The 21,272-nt window shown below is 38.7% G+C and overlaps 1 protein-coding gene across 1 annotated transcript in view; it reads right to left on the reverse strand.

Moving 5' to 3' along the window:
• Diaph3 (diaphanous related formin 3) overlaps positions 1 to 21,272 on the reverse strand; it is a 449,402-nt gene that overhangs the window by 402,849 nt on the left and 25,281 nt on the right. The window contains exon 2 of the mRNA XM_075949702.1: positions 20,982 to 21,014. Within this exon, the coding sequence (XP_075805817.1) occupies positions 20,982 to 21,014 (33 nt within the window). The remainder of the gene's footprint in view (positions 1 to 20,981; positions 21,015 to 21,272) is intronic.

Genomic DNA, 21,272 nt, shown 5'->3' on the forward strand with positions numbered 1-21,272 from the left:
ACAACCAGATTATTTCAGTTACTGAAGAATATCCTATTAAAAGAGCTATAGAACCATTAAAGAAAACTGACACCTAAAAATCTTTATTTGTAAAATACAATTCAATCATGCAATTATTTAATTCACTAAAGAACTAGGTCAACTAATAATATTTATATTCAAAATAGACTTCTGAATTGTCTATGAAGATAATGTCTAGGGAAAATGTTATACACTGTACTTAAACAGGCTACTTGACATGAGCTAAACTTCTAAGTTAACCACTACAAAACTTAGAAAGCAGTTACATCCCACCATTACTCTCATCCTAACAAACAAGACACAAAAAGCTGCAAAATGATAGTTTCTAGGTTTTCAATTCATCTGAAAACTAAAGACACAGAAAAGGGAAAGAGAGGTTATTTGGAAAGGAAAGGGAGCAGAGAAATATGGGGAATGGAGAGATGTATGAACAAATGCTTTTTCTTGACATCATGCCTTCACTACTCAATAATACAGTGTTTTCATTTTATCAGGTATTATAAATAAAAACAAAGAAGTTCCTAGTGACATTCTTAAATTTGTTCCATCTCACAAATACTTCAAAATTGAATTAAAATATTCCTCAAAACTAGATAGACCTGTTGTCTATCTTCCCACTTCTGGGAATGGAGTTCAACATCCTATATATCTCTAGGGACAAGGCTTATTCCTTTTGAGCCGTACATCAAGGTGTATAATTCATGTTGAGTGTAGCATTAAGAAACTTAAATAGGTTTGGAAAATATTCCTTAAAAAAAAAAACAGAAGGAGAGGGCAGAAAAAATGAAATGCAAAGAGGTAGCATAAGCACTTTCTTCATGACCATTAGTTTGAGTTTACAAAAAATATCCTTCCTGTCTTCCACCATGGGTCAGGGATAGGAAAATAAAGAGCAGTTGAGTGTTCAATGACATACTGATTGCTGCACAGTTGCTGGCTGAGTGATCAGAAAACTACAGTTCTCTCAGAAAGTCCCAGAGGACAAATGTGCCACCAGCTCTTCCAGATTCTTTCTTGCCACATCTGCAGCATGCCAAAAGTTGAGGAAAGCAGAAGCTGACTGACATCCTTCCTGAGGCACAAAAGGCTTTCAGTAACCGCAAGCTGTCCTCCTAGATACAGACCAGGAAGGACCTGAGTGAAATGTCCATGACACATCCAGAGTTCGAAAGGATCATGGCTACTGTTAGCTGAAGTGCTCAACACAGCTGACAAAGTCATAATCTCCTAAAGAAACAGAGAGCAAACTGGAGCTCGTAACAAAGGACAACTCAGCCTTAATCCTAAAAATGGGCATCAGATTTAAAACAGAAAGCTACCCCAGGATTTTGGAACTTTCTAGATCAGTGGTAAAGTCAAAATTGGACTGCCAGGTGCTGAGGCACTTGCTGCACAAGCAAGAGGAACTGAGTTAAAATCTCCAGGACAAAGAAAGCCAGGTGTTGTTTTAGGGATGCTGGTAAACTCAGCAAATCGAGGTTGCTGGACAAGTGGAGCAGGAGGTCACTTGCTAGTCCTCCATATGGCACAAGGTTCAGTCTCTAAGAATAAGAAAAGCCTCGAGATGCCTAGCAGTTAAAGTGCATACTGCTCTTGCAGTGACCAAGTTCAGTTAACTGCACCCAGGTAGGGTTACACCTGTGATTCTAAGTCCAGAGGATCTGATGCCTTCTGAATTCCACAGGCACCTGTGCTCACATGTGCACATACACACACATAGAAAAATAATTAAAAATTAGATATTTATAAATGATAGACAGATAGAAGCATACAATGATCACAAGACAGGCAATGCCCTCCCCTGGCCTTCACGAATTTTCACACACACCAGCATACACATGCACACATACACACACACACACACACACACACACACACACACACACACACACACACATCCATCATACTCACATACACATACACTCACACATACAAGCACACAGTGGGGAAAAAAGAGTACTTTGTCCAACTTTCAGTGATGTTCAGACACCAAGCACTCAAATCATGTAAAGCCTCAGAAGAGCTGAATTCAAACTAAAGAAACAGGGTTCAGGTTTCCCTGCAGTAAACTGACTGGCCTCCAACTCTAATAGCCTGGAAAAAGGGAAGACCTTTCTTTTCTAGGGAGAAAGGGAATGACACCTTTGGACTTGTGAAGAGAAAGTCTTACTGTACTAAAATTCTCTATCAAAATACCTTTAATAAGTAGAAGCAAAATAAGGAAAATACAGACAAAAGCTGAGAGACCCTGCCACCAGAAGGCCTGTTAGGTACAGCAGAAACTGCTAAGCTTTTCAAAGTAAAGGAAATAACGAGAGGTATAATTCCAGATCTACAAAAAGAAATGAAAAATCAATGGAGAATTCATCAGATAGCTGCTGCTAGGACAAAGAAAAGAGCTGTAGAGTCAAGAGGCACAAAGCAAGTAGCTATGTCACGTAGATAAGGAACAAGGAGAATGTAGAATGTATTTACACAAAACACTGGAATCTTGCTGGGTGGTGGTGGCACACGCCTTTAATCCCAACACTTCAGAAGTAGAAGCAGGTGGATCTCAGCGAGTTCGAGGCCACCCTGGTCTACAAAGAGAGTTTAAGGACAGCCAGGACTGTTAAACAGAGCAACCCTCTCTCAAGAAAAAAGAAAAACCCCTGGCATCTAAATCACTAGGATAAGCATTCTCTACTACAAAAGATGTGTGCAGAAGCTATAGTCCCTATGTCAATTTGTACTCTGTGTCTTGACTACTCTTTGAAAACAAGTAGGAATAAAGAAGTAATTTTTGTAAACTAAGGAACTGGTTATTTCACCTTTAGTCACTGCTGAAGCTCTAACTTCTGTAGTTGTATATGGAGAATAAATTTCCAAGTATAGAAACTATCCCAACTTTTATCAGGCACAAAGTACACTGAACTAACATGTGAAACTTATAATGAAGTGAAGGTAAACACAGCATCATTAATGCAAACACATCAGTAAGTGGGGAAGTGAACTGAACTGAAGCGTTCAAAAGCCAGTGTGCAGTGCACAACTACAGCTTTGTGGGTGATGCAAGAGCTCATAAAATGTTCATTTTCTACAAAAGCCTGTACTTTTAAAAATAAGAACGCCTAAAAGTAATAAAACTTAGAAAAGTGAGTTTATATATGTCCTTTATCTTCTTTTATATATGTCAGGAATGAAGGTAACAACATGAAAGACAGCAGGGCATAAGTAATATAAATTTAGTCTGTGCAATAAAGAAAATGCATGTCTAAATAGAAGACAACCATAACAAATTCCATAGCAGCAAACTTACAGATCACAAAGAAAACATTGCATCTGTAATCAAAAATTTATAGAAATAATAAAGTAAAATTAGTACATCTTCCCTGAATGTTTAGAATTAAGCTTTAGGGAAAGGTCCAATTTACACAGTAAAAAAGCAAATTTGCACCTCACCATCTTACAACTAGCCAATGGCAAAAATGAAGAAAATGAGCAAATTCCTCTTCCAGCCTCTAAATCTGTGAAGATAGTAATATGAGATACAAAAGGATCAGAATTTTATGCTTTTATTGTAATATTTTTAATTTATTCTTCTTAATTAAAAAGATGAAAAACAAAATATGAGAAGAACCAGGACTGGTAGGATGCTGAGGGGATAAAGAGCTGCCAAACCTGATGAATTCAGTGCAGTAGCCAGGACTGAAACGGTGGAAGGAGAGAATAAGCTCCTACACGTTGTCTTCTGACCTCCACACATAGGTCATGGTATCTGCACACAAATACATATACCACATACACAGAGAGAGATACACACATACACACAGAAAGAGAGAGAGAGAGAGAGAGAGAGAGAGAGAGAGAGAGAGAGAGAGAGAGAGAGAGAGAGAGAGAGAGAATGTGGTGGTAGTTTGAAAGAAAAAGGCCCATGGGAACTGGCAATTTTAGGAGATGTGACCTTGTTGGAGGAAGTGTGTTACTGTCAGGGTGGGATTTGAGATCTCCTATGCTTAAGCTACACCCAGAGACACAGTTCACTTTCTATTGCCTGAGGATCAAAATGTAGAACTCTCAGGTCCTTTTTCAGGACTATGTCTGCCTGCACACCACATCCAACCATGAAGATAATCAACTAGACCTCTGACATTATTAAGTCAGTCCCAATTAAATGTTTTCCTTTATAAGAGTTTCTGTGGTCACAATGTCTCTTCACAGCAATGAAAACCCTAACTAAGACGATAGATAGATAGATAGATAGATAGATAGATAGATAGATAGATAGATAGATAGATAGATAGATAGATAGATGGATAGATGGATGGATAGATGATAGATAGATAAAGTATATTTTGAAAAGCATTAAGTATATTTTTAAAATGCAATCTTTTCTTTCTATCCTGGGACAGTACATTGACTCTTGACTATCTCAAGCTTAAAGTAAAAGCCTACAAACATACACAGGCATGTTCTATTAAGCATTCCAGGTAAACTCTTAGCACAGAACATGAGCACTATTAAAGTCATAGCAAAGTGATTTTGACTCATTTTACATTAGCTTAGGAAGTTTCATTTTTTTAAAAAATGATGCTACAGTAATTTCACTCACGTATAAAAGAATCACTCCTAATTTATCATTCATGGGACTGCAAATACTATTTACTTTTGAAGCAAAGAACAAAACACATTGTCAAACTTTAAGAATATCTTACATTTGGAAATGATGGAAGAAACTGATGGGCAGTCTGACACCAGACTGACAGCAAGTTGACCATTAATGCATTTTGCAATTTGGCTGAGGAAGGTTTGTCTTCTACAATTTATGTACTTTTTATCTTTATATAAAAATTAGATAATTTATATGGAACTTTCCCTTAAAGTCAAACTAGAAACTCAACTTAGGCAGGTAAAGTACACAAGCAATTCACATTGGTTGAAGAACTGATTAAACACACACGACTGAGGGAATTCTTTCATACTGCAATTTAGAGGTAGAACACCACACTTAATTAACAAGGCTTTGCCTGTGTCTGGGGTGTACTAAGTTTTATAAATTAATATCACTTATCTTCAGGGGAAGTTAAATGAGCACCCTACTGAGTATTATCTCATGCTGAGTAATCACACTGATAATCAGTAATGACAGCTTAAATTAATTAATTAAACAAAAGAAGACTCTAAGAAAAGCTACTGGATTTTCAGCTATAACATGGTAATAGTGGAAACCCATTATTTAAAGTTTCCATTGTTATAGTGTTGTAAATGTCAACAGCATTTTTTAATTTAAAAGGGCAGTGTAATTTTCAGGTATTTAACAATTTTGCTTGTTTTAAAAGTTTATATATGACTAGAACACATATCATTAGAATCAAGAACGAATCCAGGAGACATAAGCAAATAGAAGCTCCTTCTAACTATAAAATCAATTTTATACAAAGACACACCTAAAATATAAAATACCTTACTCAAAATTATGTATCAGTTTTCATGTAATTTTTAGATTTGCATGAAATTAGATTTCAGGGGGAAGTGACCAACTAAAATAAGCTGATTTTCTAATCAGCTTTATTACCTAGTGGTTGACTAAGAATGCCTCCCCCCACCCTGCCCACCATAAGCTCATAAATTTGAATGCCTAATCACCAGGGAGTCACCATTTGAAAGGATTAAGAGGATTAGGGGGGTGTGATGTGGGATGTCCTTCTGTATGTGTTTTGCTTCTACTAGTTGATGAATAAAGAAGCTTCTTTGCCCGATGGCAGAGCACAATAAAGCCAGGTGGGAGATCCAAACAGAGATATAGGGAAAGAGTAGGGGAATCAGTGAAATGGCATATAGCTGCCAAAGGAGAAAGACACCAGGACGGAAACTTACCAGTAAGCCACAGCCTTGTGGCTAACATAGATTAAAAGAAACAGGTTAACTGAAAGTGTAAGAACTAGCTAGGAATATGCCTGAGTCATCGGTAAAAACAACGTTCTAATTAATATAGTTTCTGTGTGATTATCTGGGTTTGGGTTGCCAGGAAACAAACGAGCAGTCTCTGCTTACAGGAGTGGGCTTGTTGGAGGAAAAGTGACACTAGGGGTGGGCTTTGAGGTTGCAGAAGCCCATACCTAGCCTTTCCCTCCCTGCTTCCCTCCCTCTCTACAGACCATGCTATAGCTCTCAGTTACTTCCCTACCACCGTGTCTGCCTACATGCTTTGCTCTCTGCCATAATGATGATGAACTAAACCTCTGAAACTATGAGCAAGTCCACAATTAAGTATTTTCTTTTATATGAGTTGACTTGGTTATGGTCTTTCTTAAGCCATAGTTTATCTTGGTTATGGCAGTCCTACAGCAATAGTGCAGGGACTGAAATACCCTTAATAAGTGATAGAGACAGCACTCCCTCAAAAAATTAACACATTAAGAAAAAAAGAAGCCTATTCATTGCTTCAGGTTAGATGAGTTAACTGTTCCTATCTTAGGCACAATCTTAACAAGTACTAGATGCTAACTTCAATATCCTCTAAATTACAAAAAAAAAAACTTTTCCAGCTACTAATCGACATTTTATTAATTTGGTAATTAGTCAAAGACTCCTTTGAAAATTTTCTGCCACTCTCCAAAAAAGTTAATCATCTTAAATATTTTGTTCATATGTAAGTTCCACCTTTTTTAAACTTGCTAAATAAAGCACATCCTTAATTATGTCCAGAAAAACTTTTTTAATGGCTTGAAAATAGACTCATATAAGCTGTTTGTGCAGACCCTGCCAAGGGCAGGAATGAAACCTAAAAACAATGAGCACCAGCCTCCTGGTCAAGAGATGAACAAGATGGGAAGTGCACTGCAGGATTTCCCATAGCAGGGGCCTAAACCAACATCTCAATGATGAGCTGGAAAGAGGCAAAGTAGAAACATTATGCTACATTGTCTCCTACAGAGGACTTTATTTCACACCATGGCACTTGAAGAAAATGTGCTGTACAGCCATAAATCATTAGTATGAAGCTCTTTCCAGAATACTTTCAAATGTCATATATATATGCTAATATATTATGTAAATATATAATTTTAATGAAAGCTAAAGTAAAATGGAGCATTCAAAATATTTAACAAGCCTTAACATATCCTCATTACTGAACTAAATGAAAATGAAGACAAGTCTAAATCTAAAAAATATTAAATATAAGCCTTACTTATAAATATTTTAATAAGTATAAGGAGACTTGAAAATAGCTGGTTTTTATTGGTCAGAGGTAAATACAACTATAGTACTGGGCTTTGTGTTTTGTTTGTTCATTTGTTTGTTTTTGGTGCATTAATAAATGTTATTTTCCCCATATTCACGATAGAGAAAAACACCAAATTTGACTTAAAACTTAACAAACATAATAATTCAAAATTTCTAAATATATCATAGGTTCTTCCACAGATTACCTGGCAAAGCACAGACCCCAGGTTAAGAACCCTGCCTGGTAGGTGGATGCAGCATGCTAACAAAAATGATGGTCAAAAAGAATAAAGTCACTGAAGTTCTGAGGCCGTCGGTGGAACAGTGGGAGGACAGAAGACCTACACATGAGACCACCAAGGAGGAGTGCAACAGGCTGCACACTCTGATGGTGTAGGAAGAAAGAACAGGAGCTTTTGAAGGAAGAAGGCACCAGGAAAATAAAACCATCAAAGACCATCTAGGTTTCAATTAGAGAAAGAAGGAAAGAAAACATTAGACAACTTTTGAGGCCCAAAGGGCAAAGTAGGAGGGTCTGGGAAGTCTGGAGGAGTTGAGAAGAATAAATAGACCTGAGGAGAAACAGAAGCATAGGGGTTCTTACTGGGTATAGGAATTGTGACTTTTGTCTGATGTTGATTTGTGCGAGCTGAAAGCTATTAGTTATCTTGACTAACAGTATGCCCAGAACTGTGATAACTAATAAAAATCAAAACTGAATTACAAGGTAACCATGTGGATTATACCTCATCGATGTATCTCTACCCACACTGCCATCACCCCAGTACAGGCCCCATGTATCACCGAGGCAACTCCTGAGCAGTGTCCAAGTCTTCCCTCTTTGTTTCTCTATGCTTGCTACTCTAAGAAATTCCCTGCCAAGATTTTCATCTTACTAAACACAAAGCAAGTCTTAAACCTCACCCTTCCCAATATTCCCATCACTCAAATTTTCATGTATCTTAGCAAGATTATTATTATCAGGTTTGACAGAAACCCTTTTTCATTACCAAATAATCTCCTCACTATTCTCTACATATGACATGTGATCTAGATATAGTGAATAACTCACAGTCACCTAAACATTTATGTTCTTCCTTTTATATAGAATTTACCACATCTTTGCCTGACTGATGTTGATTCAACCTTCAGCTCTCAGTTTCTGGGACAGTTCAAACAGTGGTCTTCCAAGAGATACCTAAAGACCCAGAGCTTGCAATTTCATCACATATACTATTCTGAACCTGTCTATTAGCAATACACCTACTGAAAGAGGCATTACATCCCGGAGAAAAGGACTGTTATTTTATTTACATGCGAGCGCGCACACACACACACACACATATATAAATAAAATAAACCCTTAGAACTTTCCAAGGTTTTAAACACAGAATGAATGCTCTAGTAATGTTTGTAGAGTAAATTAGTAATTACTTCCCTATCTTCTAGGGACACAACCACCAATTCTTCCCTTAATAAAATATTATATTTAAAAACAGCATGGCTGTTTGGGGAATACTATTTTAAGGTGTGTTACTTTTATTCATGCTGTGGTACGTTTGTTTAATGATGTAAAGATGTGTTGCTTTTGTTTATGCTGCATTTGTTTAACTCTGTGAAGCTGTGATTCTTTGCATGTCTAAAACACCTGATTGGCCTAATAAAGAGCTGAACGGCCAATAGTGCGGTAGGAGCAAGGATAGATGGGGCTGGCAGGCAGAGAGTTTAAATAGAATGAGGAACAAGGAAGAAGAGGAACAATGAAAGAAGGGAGGAGGATGTCAGGGGCCAGCCACCCAGACAGCAACACAGAGTAAGAGAGAAAGTAAGACATACAGAAGTAAGAAAAGGAAAATTCCCAGAGGAAAAAGATAGTCAGGATAATTTAAGGAAGCTGGAAAAAAAAAAAAAACTAAGTCAAGCTAAGGCCAGGCATTCCTATAATAGCAGGAGTGTGCTTGATAAGTATGGATTTTACACATTAAATAAAAAATCCACACTAATCCCAACATTTGTAATTCATAGCACAGCCCTCCTACAGAAGAGAGAGAGAGAGAAAGAGAGAGAGAGAGAGAGAGAGAGAGAGAGAGAGAGAGAGAGAGGAGAAAAAAGTATAAGGAAGCATTTTGCTAGGAATTTTCTGTATTTGTAAGTTTATGTTTTGAGTATCTCCCATATGTCTTAAGATTTGGTTTGCCCATGGTGAACCAAAAGGTGTGACTGTCAGGAAACAGGACCTAGCAGAAGTTAACTCACTGTGAGGACATTTAAACCCAGGAACCCTTCTTTTCTCTTTGCCTCTTAGCTACCCTGAAGCAAAAGTGCCCCTCTGACATGCACTGCTGCCATAGGGATTGCGCTGCTACCGGCCAAGCAACAGGACCAAGTCATCATGGAAACCCCTCGGACGGTAGGATGAAATGCACTGCCTCTGAAGCTAATAATCTCAAGCTTCTTGGTATAGTAACACAAACATCAGCAGTAAAGCAAATGTGCACAGGAAATACACACTAGCACACTAAAAAGGAATTTAGTACTAATTCAAATATAAATAGTTGTACATGAAATAAAAATTAGCTCTGTAAATTAATTTTGCTCTTTACTTGAGTGGCTTAGCTCAATATTACTCACAGACAAATATTACCTAAAGATATCAACAATTGCTTCCTAACTACCAAGTTTACATGCTTCAACAAGAAATTCACTTTGTTTATAGCTAGCAAAAAATTTATTACTTTATAAAAGCCAGCCTAGATTCCAATCCATCCTTCAAAACTCAGCTGAAATGTCGTCTCTTCTGCAGTTTTCCCCAAGATCAACTTGACCCTGCTACTTCCACTGAACCCTATCAACAGCAGCATCCACTATCACACCTCAGGCAAACACTGTAAGTGCTCAGCTATTCCCCCAATGTCCCCAGGTAGAGACAGTCTCATAAACTTCCATATTTCTATAAGAGCATTAGACACTCAATAAATGCTTAATGAAGAGGTAGACAAAAAATGAATAAACAAGTACGCATACTCGGTTATATCTTTGTTACATCTGAAAGCTCTTGATCTTATTCCCACATTTCTTCTGATTTGAGTAGATGTTCTCTAAATTATTCCATAAATATTTAAAAATCCTGAGATAGCACTTAAAAGCTCCTGCTGAAAACCTAAGTACAGGAAGTCATAATTAACTCATATTAATGGGCTCTGAAAAACCCACCTGACTTTGTAAATACTTGAAATCTTATAGAACTTGTCTCAGTATATTGTATTAGACATACTGAGCTTCCTTGGCCTACACTGGTATTTCTACTTTACCTAGGAGAATATCCCACAAACAGCTTGGCAGAATAAATATGAAAAAAACATGTTTATCAGGTGTTTTTAACTGACAAAAGAAAACATAAAAAGTCAGTAAAATGTAAAATAAAATTTTAGTACAGGAAGACTTCTACCCTAGTAGGCCAGCAAAATTATTAAGTATTAAACTTGAGCTCTTACATTTTAAAGTTAATAAAAGCTAGGCACGAATGTGAATAAACTGAATCAAGCTTTCTTCCTTCACACATGTGATGTCTACTTCCGCAGATTTATCTCACAAGGCCTAGCATATTTCCTGGTAGACCAGTTCACCCTATCACACAGAAACTACTCAGAATGTGCAGAAGAGGTCTGGCAACACAACAGTTCCTGTACTGAATGACCTGAACGATCCACAGAGAATGGTCCAGGAGCAAGAGACCCACAGGGAGAGATGTGCTTCTCAGAGAACTCGGGAAACCCCTCCCCAAACCAAGCCAAATCCATGGTAGCTCCAAGACCAAGAGCTTCCATGGTTGCTTCAAAGGGAGTCAAGAACCTGCTGTCTGTACTTGGGAGCAAGCCACAGATGTTGCTAGAATTGTGAAGACTTCCTTACTCAAGTTGCTTTTCTGTATTTCTTACTGCCAAAAGAAACCATGCATCCTTTGCCTGTTAGCATCCCTGGTAGTTTGAATGCAATTGGCCCCCATAATTTCACAGAAAGCAGCACTATTAGGAGGTGTGGCTTTGTCAGAGGTATGGCCTTGTTGGAGGAAGTGTATCACTGTAGCAGTGGGCCTTGCGGTTTCCTATGCTTGAGATACAGCTCAATGTGTCAGGTGACTTCTTGCTGCCTGTCAGACATGGGACTCTCAGCTATTTCTCTAGCACCACATTTGCCTGCATGCTGCCATGCTCCCCACCAAGATGATAATGGACTGAACATAAACTCTGAGTGAGCCACCCGAATTAAATGTTTTCCTTTATAAGAGTTGCTGTGGTCATGGTGTCTCTTCACAGCAATAGAAACCCTAGCACAGCATCTCTCAAATATTATTACTTTGGGACAGAGATTTTCAGTTTTCACTGAATTGTTTGCTATACTTGGCTTCTCATCATGGCTTCCTAGATCTAGTAGGCCATCACAATTCTAAGAACTTTCTCCGGATTAAGGTTAATGGCTGTACAATAATTTTAGAACCGAAATGTCTTCTACAGAGATGGCTTGAAAGACAAAATAATGAAATCTACTTCTGGGGTTCACACTTAGCATTCTCAGTCAGGGAAGAAAGACCACTCCAGCAGAAGGATAATGTTCTTTATGAACATGTTCCCTGGAGCGGGCCTGACACAATTTCCCTGGCTACCACTGTCATTTTGAACAGGTTACTTGAACTCCCTTGCCTCCCTGTCCCCATAGTTTAAAATGTTAATAATAATACTAAGACAAATAAGATTGAATGCATTGACATAGCTGGTATTTGGGATCTTAAGTACAAGCTAACAGTAATACAGTACTAAATGTACCTTTCAATCGGTAGCCATAATTCCGTAGTTACGAATTTTCTTTAGTTCTTTAAACATTTATTAAATGTATTTGGGGCACAGGAAAGCAAGACTGCAATATGAGCAGGATGGGGACATATATCCCACTGAAGAGCTCCAAGCCCCTAGCATAAATTCACAATCAGTCACTGTATTCCCTAAGTAATGTTTTATTCCTTGAAGAGCCACACATTAGCTGAGGCTAAATTTTAAAAATAGGACCCTACCATAAAAGCCTTACAGGACATGTTAAAAAGCTAAGGAAGAAGGAAACTCATCCCCAAAGTAGACATCTTACAGGTGCCTGTCCTCCCACCCTACCTCCATTCCCTAGGGACTCTGCCAGATGTTTCTGTGGACCCTACTTTCCTCCACCACTCCCCACACACACATTCTTTTATGTCAACCACCTGTACCTAGTAGTACTCTCTGCCTGAGAACTCTATGAACTCACTGGCTCGGAATCAGGTAAGGAATCTTACTCTCCCTCCTAGATATTGCTCCAGTCACATAGTAGACCACCAGCAGGGATCTGTCCTCACACCTTATCCCCATTCCCTGGAGACTCCACCAGAATTCACAACTTGAAAATGTGCAGACAGTGAGAGACATTGACCACTCGATCCGGAATGAGATTGTATTCATCAAACCCCTCCCCTCAGGGCTCCAGAAACACTGAAGAAGAGAAGGAAAGGCTGAGAGCCAGTGAGAATGGAAGACACCACGGAAACAACATCACCAAGACATGATACACATGTGAACTCAGAGACTGTGGCAGCCAGCACAGGTCCAAGACAGACGGGGTCCAAGCATTGAGAGAAATGAAAATGAGTTCTCATGTCTAGACCTGAAGCCACCTCAAAACAAAAAAAAAAAAAAAACAAAAACAAAAACCACTTCTCTCCAGTGGCGTCCCACTGGGCATACAAACCACACTTCAGGACAGGCCCCATGCCCAGCAAGAGAAGATCAACACAAAAAGAACACAATGGTATTTATGGGGATGTAATACTCTTTGGGCATTTGTGCTTTTTCTTTGTTCTATTTTATACTATTTGCTTTGCTTTATTCTGCTATGTTTGCTTCCCTATTGACCTGTTTGTTTTCTGAAGAGAAGGGAAGCATGGAGTGGATGGGTGGGAAGGGGAGGAAGACCTGGGAGGAGACAAGAAAGGGGAAACATTGGTCAGAATATGCTATATGAAAAAAAATTATTTCCAATAAAAAATGCTAATGAAAGCATCTATAGATAACAGCCACAAATAAGAAATCTCAAGTGGGGTATAATATCATCTGCAATTCAATATAGATAGTTAACTCTGATTGCTATGTAAGACCACAGCTTCTCAGGGAGAAAGAGGACTCAGTTTAAAAGTCCAAACAAATAAAAATGAGGACACGGGCAGAACAGATTTAAAGAGTCAAGCAATAATGAAAAAGAAACACTGGAAAACACATTCCCTTATAAGAGAATGTGAGAATAAAAACAAATGTAGGATGTAAGTGAAGGTTTGGTGGAGGTCATTAGTTCCTAGAGGAAATGGAACATCCATATGAAGGGAACCAGAAGGCCAATGCATAAATGTCTCAACTGAAGGAAATGTCAGAGGTATCCATGGTAGTTGGAATCTTCAGAGGTGATCATCCAAGTAAGGCACCACATAGAGACAAGAGCAGGGGCTACAGGAAAGAAACTGGAGAAATAATAGTAGAAGACAGGAAGACAAAACACACACAGACACAATAGACATAAAAACGGAGAGGTCAGGGGAGTATGAAACTGAGAAATCTGGTCTCACCAGGGAAAAGAAATCCCTGCTCTTCAAAACGGAAAGCAACAATTACATCAAGTAAGGTTGATAAACCTAGTACACTTGCAAGGAATAGAAACTAATGACTAATACTAGGAATTTTAAAAGGTCATTTCATAATGCTGACCCAAGTCACAACTATGGTAATGTTTCATGGCCAGCCCTCTACAGTCAAATACCTGTTGATTAAAACTTGGGTAAAACTGCATGTTTTATTTCTGTAAAATTGTCTCAGGAGAGCAAGATGGCTCAGAAGGTAAAGGCATGTCCCATCAAGTTGATAACCCGAGTACAGCCCCTGGAGCCCACATGGAGGAGGAGGGGGTCAACTACAGTTATCCTATGACCTCCACATCCCTGGCATGGTAAACATGTACACATGCGCTTACTCAAATACCTCAATGAGAGAGAGAGAGAGAGACAGAGACAGAGAGAAAGAAACTCTCTCTATATGAAATATATGCAAAGTTGTTCTTGTCATTGTCCTCTAACCAATACAGTATAATAGCTACTTATCAGGAATTTACGCTGGAAAGGGATATGGCCACAGCCAGGAGGGAAGGAAGACCAAGATAAACTACCAAGACTCACTTAAGGAAGTAGATTACTTGAACAGTTCTTCATTTAACAATAGATACTGCAAACAACATTGAGAAATAAGCACACAAATAGACAATCAACATCATCAGGGAAAAGTGTGTCAATGTGTTTTAAGGTTAAGCATAAACATAGAACATGATACCTTCCCCCCCCAAAAAAAATGAAAATGTGTAAGTGCATATCCATATAAGCAAATGCTCACTGTGACTATATTCACAAATTAACCCCAAACTGGGAAGAACCAAACCTGCTGTTGTATCAACAAAATAATGAGCCAGACACAGACGGACAATACTGTGAGACTTCATGTGAGTTATCAACCTGAACTGTAGTTCAGAGCTCTAAAAAGTGTGGGTCAAGGCCCATGACAGAGAAGAACAATGGCCACAAAAGAGCCCAGAGGGAACCTTCTGGGTACAAAAATGTTACATATTATGATTATACTTTATTCCTAATTATAAATACTTTCCAATTTCAGACTTTAACCTTCAAACTTGAATATCATATTATGTGTATGTCAGACATCAACCTATTCATACCAACTTTTATAATTGCATGGCTTGCCAAGCACTTTGACTTAACTGTCCCTTGAAAAATATCTGTAAACAAAAATATCAAATCTTAAAAGCTAATTGCTTACACAAACTGGCACCACTAACTGGTGACAGAGCTGTCGCTCTAACCTAGCTCTCCAGCCAACAAAGAACAGACACTAATGGAAAGGCCCCATGACTTCCTCTAGCTTCTCTGCAGGGCAGTGTTTGTTTTCTAGCTCTGGCTGTCATTTGTGGGTCATCAAATCCACTTAGTGTATTAGATCACCATTCTATTTTTTAAGTAATGGAGAAGAATGAAGAAAAGTGGAAAAAATGAAGAGGAAAAGATCAGAGTTCATTACACTTAGAAACATCACATACTGGTTATAAAAACTTTGGTTTCAATTGAGAACCAGCTTAGAGCTTTATGTGGGCTGAGACACAAAAGCAAATGTTACACCTTACCATGGGTCCTAGTCAAATAGATGTTTGAAAACCAATTCTATAGTCCAAAAATGGATAATGGAAAAATGGTAAAATGCATTTCTTTATGCAGTGACATAAAAGAAATAAGGAGTCCAGTTGGAACACTGAAAATGGCTGTGAAAAGGAAGTGAGAAACTATCCCTAAACTCCAAAAGCACTCAACAGAAAGGAGAGCTGGGGAGATAATTCAACATGAAGCACATGTCCACTCTCCCTACTTATGCTTTAATACCCGTCACCTCCTCTCCTTTCCCCCGCCCTCTTCCTTCTTACTTCTGAGGAAAATCTTATAAAGCCAGGACTACACAAGGAAAAAGTGAAGCAGCCTGATCGGCTCTCTTTTTTTTTTAATGATTTTTATGGAGCTATATCTTTTTCTCCACTCCCCTCCCTTCCTCTCCCATTCCCTTCTACCCTCTCTCAAAGTCCTCATGCTCCCAATTTACTCAGGAGATCTTGTCTTTTTCTACTTCCCATGTAGATTAGGTCCATGTATGTCTCTCTTAGGGTCCTCTTTGTTGTCTAGGTTCTCTCCAGGATTGTGGATTGTGGGCTGGTTGTTCTATGCTTTATGTCTAAAAGCCACTTATGAGTGAGTACATATGATATTTGTCCTTCTGGGTCTGGTTTACCTCACTCAATATGATGTTTTCTAGCTTCATCCATTTGCCTGCAAATTTCTAGATGTCATTATTTTCTCCTGCTGTGTAGTACTCTATTGTGTAAATGTACCAAATTTTCCTTATCCATTCTTTGGTCAAGGGGCATTTAGGTTGTTTCCAGGTTCTGGCTATGACAAACAATGTTGCTATGAACATAGTTGAGCACATGTCCTTGTGGTACAATTGACTGAGCATCCTTTGGGTATACACCCAAAAGTAGTATTGCTGGGTCTTGAAGAAGGTTGTTTCCTAATTTTCTGAGAAATTGCCATACTGATTTTCAAAGTAGTTGTACCAGTTTGCACTCCCAGCAGCAATGCAGGAGTGTTCCCTTTACCCCACAACCTTTCCAGCATAAGCTATCATTGGTGTTTTTGATCTTTACCATTCTTACGGGGATAAGACGGAATGTCAAAGTTGTTTTGATTTGCATTTCTCTGATGGCTATGGAGGTTGAGCATTTCCTTAAGTCTGACCTGCTCTCTTAAGTGTGGCAAATGTTCAGATCTGTTTTAAAAGGGTACTGCTCAAAATCTACAGTTGGGGAAACCACCACTGTAATAATGTTTTGTTCCTATAACAAGACTATTTCCTGCCAAATTCAATTCTGAGAACTCACGAAATAGCCCTGAAATGAGAAGCAGCTTTGCCAGCCTTTAACAATGCAACCTAAAGGGATAAGTTTATTTTATTGTGTCTAGGAGAGGGGTGTGGCATATGCATTTATGCAGGTACACTCACCCATGCAGAGGCATACAGAGGCCAGCACCCAGGATTTACCTGTGTCCCGCCACTTGCCCTACTTTTGCATCCTAGCACTAAGTTTGCACAGACTTGCGCTTCCTTGCCCAGCTTCTGGGATCTAAAGCAACGTCCTCATGCTTGCACAGCAAGCACTTTCTCCCCTGAGCCATCTCCCCAGCCAAAGGGATGGGATTCTAACACTAATGCTGCTTCAGTGCCAACGTTTCTAAGATACTGTTGCTTAAATGTATGGCCACAGGAAAATGTTATTCCTCTGATTTTTCTTGTGTTCTGCCCCCAAACAGCTATTCACATTAAGAGATTCTACATTAAAGCACACATGGAGCATATATGCTTTGGAGAAATCAAAGTGTAATTACAAATATCCTGCCAACATTGTATCAAAGTCCCAGCAGCAATGCTTCCCTGAGCTGTAACACGCCAGGCTCCCTTTAAAGAGTCCTCAAAATATCCAGGCACCCATTCCCTCATCACAGCACAACTATCACGTGGTGCACATCCCCTGTACAGCCCAGCAGTGAATGTGGCACACTGCACACCAGGAGACAATTAGAAAGGAGACAAAAAGGACAGAGCTGAGAGCAGCAGCACTTCAATACGCTTCAGACTATATGGAACCCACCAGAACCTAAGAGAAAGGAATGAAGATGTAAGAAGCCCTGCTTTGCAAATAAGTGATAAAGGGAATGCTTGGTTTCTCAATGCCACAGAGCGATGCAGAGGGCAAGTCTGACTGCCAACAGGGCTTTCATGACTCCAAGTGCACTGCTCTTTCCCTGAATCCATCAAGAACGCAGAAGAAAGAATCTGTTCTCCTGTTCAAGACAGTCAGGACATTTTTCCACCTCAAAGACAACGAATGGAAACAGCTGCCCAAATGAGACCCCCAGGTGATAATTCTCTGCTAGGGAGACAAGATAAAGCACAAGATCAGAAAAGGAGGGTGTCAAGGAGAACCTGCGGAAAGGATGTCCAGGTGAAGAGACCAGCGAAACAGCCAGGAGACAGCCATGTGCACAGCCAAGACGAAAGTAGAATCAAGGCAATGGTGACCAGCCAGGCCAATGTTCAGAGCAAGTAAAGCAGGTCCTTAATATCGGATTCTAACACTTGCTAGAGACCTGGGCCAGGGTAGCTTATGCCTGTAATACTATTGGTGCTCAGGGGGCTAAGGTAGGCAGACTGCTATAAGTTTGGGATCAGTGAATTCTAGGCCAGCCTAAGCTACCAAGTGAGACCCTGAATAAAACAACACACAATTATTCTGTAAAAGACCACATGTCAGGTACCAAAAAAAAATAAAAAGGAAGGCACACATATTGTCTCACTGTCTCCATCTTCCCAAAGTTTAAACTGTGAGAACAGGTAATATTGAAGTGGTAAAGATACACTTAGCTACCAAGTATTTTGATCTTGCCAAAGCTAGGCATAAGGCTAGAAGCAGAAGCAAGGAATGGGACCAGGAAAAAGAAAACTAAGAAAGCTCTTGCTTGGGAGGAATGAGCCCATGTTCATAGCAGACACAAAGGATGTTTTCTAGAATGGCCTATGGAAGCCACTCCATGACTGTTTCTAAAACTAAAGTAAAGACTGTGACTTTGTGTGCAAGGGTGGTCATATAACGAAAGGACAGGATCTGAGAAAAGTGCACTGTGTATAAGGTGTTAATAAATCTAAAAATATATTGAATGATTTAAAGTGAAAGGATATATCACATCCGACCTGCAGCCTACAGATAACTACATCTAAAGACAGTATAAAGCAGTCCACAACAAAATCAAAAATGTCTTTAAAAGATTAGGGTGTGTGTGTGTGTGTGTGTGTGTGTGTGTGTGTGTGTGTGTGCAGGTAAAGGCCAGAGATCAACTTCGGGTGTCTGCCTCTATACTCTCCACCTTAATTTTTGAGACAGAGTCTATCACTGACCCTGGAGCTCACCAATAGGCAAGGCTGACTGGCCAGTGAGGCTTTCTACTTATCTCTGCTGAAACGCCCATGAAGCTTTGGACAGAGATGCTGGGATCCAGCTTAGGTCTCATGCTTATGTAGCAGGCAATTTAGAACTGAGCTATCTTTTTAACCTACAATATAAAATTTTCATTCTATTATGTTTTGTAACTTGAACATGTTTGATTAATAAACATTATGAATGAACCTTGAAAACATTATCCTAAATGATGATAGTCATTCATTTTTAGTTAAAAATTACCAAAGACTCTTCTGATCACTTGAAATATCAAAAATATACAAATCATGGAAGAATCTGGTGGCTACCCAGAGCTGGATAAGTTGAAGAGAAACAGGCAGTAAGTATTAACAGGCACAAAGCTTTCTTTTGAAGATATTGGAAATGTTCTAAAATAGACTATAGTGACGGGCAATTTGGGGAATACACTAGAAACCACTTAATTATAAACTTTTAGCGAGTGAAATGAATGCTGTGTAAATTGTATCTCAATAAAGCTATTACAGCACAGTACATTCTCATAAAATCAAAATATAAAACATAAAAATTCCAGTTCGTTTTATTACTGACTTTAAGAAGCCATTCATTTATAGGGGCTGAGTATGCACCTTGGGGGTTAGCATGTTATCTAGTGAGCATTAGATCCTGGATTTGATTCTCACTGAAACAAAAATGGGGTGTGGGAAGAAGAAGAAGACATACATACAAAAATCAAAGTGGCAGTAGAACGAAGTATACTTGTAGCTTAGTAGGCGTTCTTGGACAAGCTACTAAACCTGTCTCAGCCTCAATGTCATGAACTGTAAAATAAAAATAACATCTACATGGCAGGGAGAGAAAACATTGCATAGCCTATGTCAGTGCTCCATATTGCTGTTGTTTTCTGATGAGGCTGGCCACGCTCCATCTGGTGCTACCGTCAATGATGGAATGCATGGAGAATACTACACAACCTAGCGTATAGGAGACCATATCATCAAAGTTTATCTAAGTTCATTCTTTGATATTTACAAGGGGATAAAATTACCTAACTGTGTCTGGGTGCATGTGCATGGAGGTCAAAGGTCAACTTCAGGTGTCTTCTCCTATTGCTCCCCATGTTACTTCAAGTAGAAACTGAACCTGAAGGCCACAATTAGACTAGTCTGGGATTTAGGGATATCTGCCTGGTGTTAGATGGCACATGACTATGCTCAAGGTTAACAAGAAAAATACAAATATATACTCTTCTTTTTAATAAAAGACACTTTTCTTAGATACTACTCAAGAAAATATATCAACACCCTACTTCAATTTTTTTTAAATCATTCATGTCAATATGTCTCTTTCATTTTAACACAGCTCCTTCTCCAGGTGTCAAAGCGAGCACCCTGGACCCTTCAGGTGGTAAACATCTTGACAGCTTACTCTTCCTGAGTGCTCTGTTTTGAGGTTGGTATCAGAAATGTTGAATACCAAACCTGGTCAGGGAGGTACTGAGTTCTCTCCTCTCGGTTGAGCTCACAGATTCTTGGGGGTTTTGTTGTTGTTTGTTGCTGGTACTCCTGCCATTCCTTTATCATTAACCATGAGGTAACTTGTGTATGTGTACCGAAAGTGTATTTCTCAATATTCGGCTACACAGCTAAGGCAGCAATCACTTAGAAAGAGCCCTATTACTAACATGAATGTAAAGTAAAGCATGCCAACAGAATATCTAAAATACATGCATGGCATTTCAACATGGCTTACTTTAATTAGCAACTACATTTTTCTGACAAGCTTCCTTGTCTTCAGCTGCTTTTCCTTCCTCTTTTGGAAGTATGCAATCCATCATCAAAGAATGAAACCTGATTTGAATGATTCAAAGTTGACTAACAATTTGCAATTAAGCAAAATTTTTATATTAACATATTGACTACTCCTTTTCACAGCATGCAAGCAACAATTTAATGTATTTTACCAGTTCTAGCTCCTGTTTTAGCACTACAAACACATTTCTTGCACTTGCTGGTTTTGGCATTTTCAAGGATGTTAGTATAGCATGTCAAGGACAGTACATGGTTAGTTAAAATAGATAACAAAGGAAAAGTTGAGGATAGCCTTACCATATCATCTGTCAGTGTCTTAATATTTAAATGCTGCAAATGTGAGAAAAAAATCAGTTAGTAATTTATAATAGCTTTATTTTAGTTAATAAGTACATTGTACAATGCTAACTTGAAGGTAATTACATTCCTGTCAGGGCAATAAAAGTGTATTATATATTGTCTTAATCTATTTCTCAAGAAGATGGACAAACATTCTCTTGTATGTAATAGTTGTAAATATTTACTAAACTTACTTGGTTTTATGAAGCTAACAAAATAATAACCTAACCAGGGTACAATAAATATATT

This window comes from Microtus pennsylvanicus, chromosome 15 (assembly GCF_037038515.1).
Source record: "Microtus pennsylvanicus isolate mMicPen1 chromosome 15, mMicPen1.hap1, whole genome shotgun sequence".
Classification (NCBI taxonomy): Eukaryota; Metazoa; Chordata; class Mammalia; order Rodentia; family Cricetidae; genus Microtus; species Microtus pennsylvanicus.